Here is a 5936-nt window from a genome sequence, read left to right as displayed (position 1 = left end):
GTGTCACATGATTCTTCAGAAATCATTCTAATATGCTGCTTTACTGCTCAAGAAACATTTTGGATTGGCTTTAATTTTTATATTTTCCATTTTCATTTTAATTTTAGCTAAAATTGTATTTAGTGTTTTTGTCATTTTTATCATTTTTTTCTATATATTTTTTTATTCATTTTAATTTTTTATATTTTAGTTTATTTATTTTAGTACATCAAGCTAAACTGAATTAAAATGAAAAGGAATTTTTTTCAGTATTTATTTTTTACAGTCTTTTTACCTGTATTTTGAATTTTGCACTTCATTGCTTTGTGTTTTAGGGTTAACAGAATTGTCCATAAATTTCATGGATAATGTCTTGGCATTATCCATATTTTACAGTGCAATGCAAAATAAAATAAATAAATGCAAAAAAAAAAATATATATATATATTTTAAATAATAGTAATAAATAGGCTTCATTCTCTCTATGCAAATATAAATAAAATATACATTTATAAAATATAAAAATAACAAATGTTCTTTCTTTTGAATTTTGAGGTGCAATCATATTTTTGTGAGATTCACCCTAATATCTCTCAGATAAAATGTAAAAAAAAAAGTTAAGAAAAATCCATGTTTCAGAACTGTGTGAAGGTCGTCCTTTTCTCATGAACCTCTAAATAGTCCGGTTCGAAATGAAGCTTGGCTTTCAGTTCCCAGTATTCGCTTCTGTTGGGCTCTATGCAGACGGTGTTTGGCATCGAGCAGTACACCATGGTCTGCTGTACCCTTTCTGGATTCAAGTATTGATGTCTCACATCAAAGTCTGGCGCGCAGTGAGCTGATGCATGTGTGCCATGCTTACATGCTAAATTACCCCTGTAAGAGGCCTGCTGGTCCCTAGCCAAGATATCTCGGTAAAAGTAGTTGTCGTCCAAGAGAGGAGAGTGTCTGTTGAGCGCGTCTGGAGTGCCGGCGCTGAACTCGGAGCTTATCGCGTTGCTCCCGACGTCTTCATCCGAATTGGATGCCAGAACTCTATTGAGTTCTTCGAAGTCTCTGTAACTCTCGATTGCTCTTCCCTCACTATAAAGGCTGTTTTTCGCACCGCTTTCTGCTGCGGATGGGATGTACTCGTAGACGTGGCCCGTCGATGTTCTAGACTTCGCTCTGTCGGTGTAGATTGCATTGAAGGAGCTCGCATTGGCGGTTACCGAAGCCAGGCGTTCAGACTTTTTACGCCGCTTCATTATGACAGCAAACAACCCAGCGGCGACGAACACGGATAATATAAAAAGGAGCAGCAAGGCGAGTATAAGAACAGAAAGGGGGACCGCGGGATACTGTGTGTCATAATCCAAGGCTGATTCTAAAGTGATAGTACTACCAGGAAAGGATTCCTCCGAGGGAGGCACGACGGAAGATTGCGCATTTGAGCTTTCCGGGCAGAGATGAGACGCGTGAACGTACCGCATATCCTCTCCCGAGACACTCAACGGAGATTCGCAAACGACGCTGTTCACCATAGTACCGGTGCTGAGCTGCTCCAACCAGTTTTTCATCTCCACCGCGAGGCACGAGCAATCCCAAGGGTTCTCGAAGAGATCGATCTGCAGCAGTGACGTTAGGTCTTCGAGGACGCCGGCGACCGGAAGAGTTCGGAAGTGGTTGCTGCGCAGATTCAATCGAGCTAGTCTTAATTCATCAAAGACTCCCAGTGGTAGAGTCTTGAGGAGGTTGTTGTTGAGAAACAGCAATTGAAGATTGGGCACCTGCTGGAAGGCGACAACTGCGATCTCTCGAATAACGTTATACTCCAAATACAGAAACTGCAAGCTTTGTAGACCGTAAAACATATCCTCGGTGAGCCGCTCGATTAAGTTGCCGTTTAAGTAAAGCCTTCTTAAGTGTATAAGCTGGCCGAATGTCCTATCATGAATGACCGCTATGCGGTTGTTGCCTAAGTGGAGCAAATCCAATCCGGTTGCGCCATTGAAGTCGGAACTGCACACCGAAGAGATGTAGTTTCCGGTCAGGTACATCTTTTTTGGATTGTACGGCTTGGGATCAAGATCCGAGATGCTTTCGATTTTCCGCTCTTGGCAGTTGACGTTCAACCCGAGGTCTGAGATTTGGAGATTGCATGTGCATGTGTTGGGACAGTCTAACGTAACCGGAGATTTGGTTTGGTAGGCCAACATTGGCCCGTAATTCTGCGGCTTGCTAGAGGACGAGCGAGAAGTGGGTTTGACACGGAGTTTTCCCGACAAGCGGCTGCTTTTTGTGGCACGCAGGATGGTCGAGGACGCAAATCCCGCTGTGAACGTCGCTGACGTGGTTTTGTAGAGGATCTCGCTGCTGTGAGCCGGTTCTGCTCGCATTTCGTATTCGGCGATGGCTCTGCGGGGACACAGTTCTTGCTTTGAGATTTCGTCGAGGTCTCGTCCGTGCAATCGGAAGGGAGTCTCACAAACCACATCTCCGACTAAAGCTGTGTAGGATATGCTTTCAAGCCAGGCTTTTAGCGTAATTAATTCGCAAGAACAACTCCACGGGTTTTCTTCAAGCTGTAACTCCACAATGTGACTCAGGTGCTCCAGAAGGCCGATATAGGGAAGCACTTTGAGTTGATTGCCTCTCAGGTCGAGATGAGTTAAAGGAACATACTGAAAGATGTTGTTTGGCAGAGCGGATAGCAAATTGTCATTGAGGATGAGCACCTCTAAGTGACGTAAATCGCTCAGGGCTTTCGCTTCAACGTGGCTAATATAATTATAGTCAATCTGTAGGTACTCCAGGCTTTCAAGTCCGAGGAACGTGTCGTCCTTTAGTGCCTCGATTTTGTTATTGTTTAGATGCAGGCGTTTTAATCCCTGGAGTCCGTTAAATGCGCCGCCTTCGATTTCTGATATATCGTTGTTGCCTAGGTGTAAAATGGTGAGTCCTTCATAATGAACGAAATCGTTGAGCGAGACTTTCTTTAACAGATTCCCTGTGAGCAGAAGATGATAAGCAGTGAAGTGTAAAGGTGTTACCTCAGACAGATTGTTAATTCCTCTGTTTTCACAGCTGGCTGTAAAAATCCCGTCTCTTTCTTCGCAGACGCACAGGCCTGTACATATATCCCCGTAATTGTCGAACATCTCAATTAAGGTGAAAAACGTGGCGAAGGACAGTATGGCCAATATCCACATATGCATGTTCATGACGATGGATGGTGGTTGAGTAGAGATGTGTGCTGTCATCTGAAAAGAGAAAAATGCAAGGTTAATTCATGAACAATATCAATTCAGCATATAAAACCAATGCTAAATGCAAATAATAAAATGCAACTCACTATATAAGCATGCATAATATCAAAATAATACAACTATTTAAAAGAGAAGACAAAACTTGTAAAGTTCCTGATAATCAAATTGGACAGATGCACTGCAAAAATAATTTTCTTACTTGGTATATGAATGACCGCTATGCGGTTGTTGCCTAAGTGGAGCAAATCCAATCCGGTTGCGCCATTGAAGTCGGAACTGCACACCGAAGAGATATAGTTTCCGGTTAAGTAAATTTTTTTGGGGTTGTACGGCTTGGGATCAAGATCCGAGATGCTTTCGATTTTCCGCTCTTGGCAGTTGACGTTCAACCCGAGGTCTGAGATTTGGAGATTGCATGTGCATGTGTTGGGACAGTCTAACGTAACCGGAGATTTGGTTTGGTAGGCCAACATTGGCCCGTAATTCTGCGGCTTGCTAGAGGACGAGCGAGAAGTGGGTTTGACACGGAGTTTTCCCGACAAGCGGCTGCTTTTTGTGGCACGCAGGATGGTCGAGGACGCAAATCCCGCTGTGAACGTCGCTGACGTGGTTTTGTAGAGGATCTCGCTGCTGTGAGCCGGTTCTGCTCGCATTTCGTATTCGGCGATGGCTCTGCGGGGACACAGTTCTTGCTTTGAGATTTCGTCGAGGTCTCGTCCGTGCAATCGGAAGGGAGTCTCACAAACCACATCTCCGACTAAAGCTGTGTAGGATATGCTTTCAAGCCAGGCTTTTAGCGTAATTAATTCGCAAGAACAACTCCACGGGTTTTCTTCAAGCTGTAACTCCACAATGTGACTCAGGTGCTCCAGAAGGCCGATATAGGGAAGCACTTTGAGTTGATTGCCTCTCAGGTCGAGATGAGTTAAAGGAACATACTGAAAGATGTTGTTTGGCAGAGCGGATAGCAAATTGTCATTGAGGATGAGCACCTCTAAGTGACGTAAATCGCTCAGGGCTTTCGCTTCAACGTGGCTAATATAATTATAGTCAATCTGTAGGTACTCCAGGCTTTCAAGTCCGAGGAACGTGTCGTCCTTTAGTGCCTCGATTTTGTTATTGTTTAGATGCAGGCGTTTTAATCCCTGGAGTCCGTTAAATGCGCCGCCTTCGATTTCTGATATATCGTTGTTGCCTAGGTGTAAAATGGTGAGTCCTTCATAATGAACGAAATCGTTGAGGGAGACTTTCTTTAACAGATTCCCTGTGAGCAGAAGATGATAAGCAGTGAAGTGTAAAGGCGTTACCTCAGACAGATTGTTAATTCCTCTGTTTTCACAGCTGGCTGTAAAAATCCCGTCTCTTTCTTCGCAGACGCACAGGCCTGTACATATATCCCCGTAATTGTCGAACATCTCAATTAAGGTGAAAAACGTGGCGAAGGACAGTATGGCCAATATCCACATATGCATGTTCATGACGATGGATGGTGGTTGACACTTCATTTTGATACATTTTTACAAAAACAAGACTTAATATCTTAAGTCATTTTGCTTCTCACATATATGTATCTCGATTTATGAATATTTAGATATTTGTACTGGAAAACAAGACAGAAATACCAAGTAAGAAAAATATTTTTTGTGTAATATACACAACCTGATATTCAAGAAATATTTAGAAACCAATTAGCTTATGTCATTTTAAGAATTGTTGCATATTGTGGGTCTATGCAGTTCATACTAGTGCATTTCAATGTTTGATTTAAAGGACATTTTTCTTTACTTTTGTGCAAACAAAAAGCGGTGTCGCCACTTGATGCACAATGTAAACTCTGGGTTCTGAAGCAGAACCAGCTGAGAGACACCGTACTAAAAAGCATCTAAATTTGATTTGATCTCATATTGTAGAAGATGCACAGTGGGTTCAAATATAACTGTAGGCTGACAGCTGCCAGCTGTACATATACTAAAGCCAAAACAAGCGATATGCATGATGACATCTGTGTTACTGAAGCCACTGCTTCAATGCTACTGTTCTGACTCAGTAATATCAGATGTTATGACGGGAGTAGACAGTCCACTTGTATTTCACTGAATAGGAAAAAATTGCATTGCTCAGTATGGTGGCTTAAGTCCTGTCTTACAGGTAAAAAAGTAAATAATTCCATAGAGCCATCGCATTTATTTACGCTTAATTGTGCACATAGTGAACTAATGGTGCATTCAAGTCATGTCGGAAAGATTGTATTTATGAGTTGAATTCACAGCATCACAATGTTGTAATTACACGTAAGAAACTCTGGATTTTCTGATTTGTCAGTGATAAAGCACGGTTTGATGCAGTGGATGCAGTTTATGTAGTTGACAGTAAAATTGTAAAAACAAACAAACAATAAAACTAGCTGTTGCATGCACAAAATATGACAGCATTGTACAATTGCGATGCCCATTCTTTATTCATCATTTTATCTAAGTGGAGGTAAAATACCTTGCTATATTTTTTGCTAAAAAAATCACCATCTTGCTCATAACAAAGCGATTTCAACGCACGTGACGTTGTAATTACGACTTCGCAGAAGGACTTGAACGCATCATAAGTTTGGATCCTCACACTAATTACTAATTGCGTCATCTTGTGACTCAAAATGGTTAGTACGATAATTAACAATTAGTAAAAACATCTTCATCTTTTATGTCAAGCGAAGCG

General features: G+C 41.8%; 1 protein-coding gene across 1 annotated transcript; it reads right to left on the bottom strand.

The window, feature by feature from the left end:
• Nucleotides 1-614: 614 nt before the first annotated feature.
• On the bottom strand, nt 615-4732 carry LOC107714871 (SLIT and NTRK-like protein 5). The gene is made up of 2 exons (XM_016520864.1): nt 3443-4732; nt 615-3221 (listed from the first exon to the last, which is right to left on the bottom strand). The coding sequence occupies exons 1-2, from the start codon at nt 4730-4732 to the stop codon at nt 615-617; spliced, it is 3897 nt and encodes a 1298-aa protein (XP_016376350.1).
• Nucleotides 4733-5936: the final 1204 nt, after the last annotated feature.

This window comes from Sinocyclocheilus rhinocerous, unplaced genomic scaffold, assembly GCF_001515625.1.
Source record: "Sinocyclocheilus rhinocerous isolate Xijiao unplaced genomic scaffold, SAMN03320098_v1.1 scaffold2254, whole genome shotgun sequence".
Classification (NCBI taxonomy): Eukaryota; Metazoa; Chordata; class Actinopteri; order Cypriniformes; family Cyprinidae; genus Sinocyclocheilus; species Sinocyclocheilus rhinocerous.
Note: the sequence above shows the minus strand (reverse complement) of the source record. Positions and strands in the feature narration are given on the sequence as shown.

What these genes read in the sequence shown, in the direction of transcription:
- LOC107714871 (XM_016520864.1), bottom strand. Translation starts at nt 4,732, where the DNA reads ATGAAGTGTCAACCACCATCCATCGTCATGAACATGCATATGTGGATA. An exon ending in TAGGCAACAACCGCATAGCG is followed by an intron (nt 3,222 to 3,442) that starts GTCATTCATATA and finishes TTCTCTTTTCAG; the next exon opens with ATGACAGCACACATCTCTAC.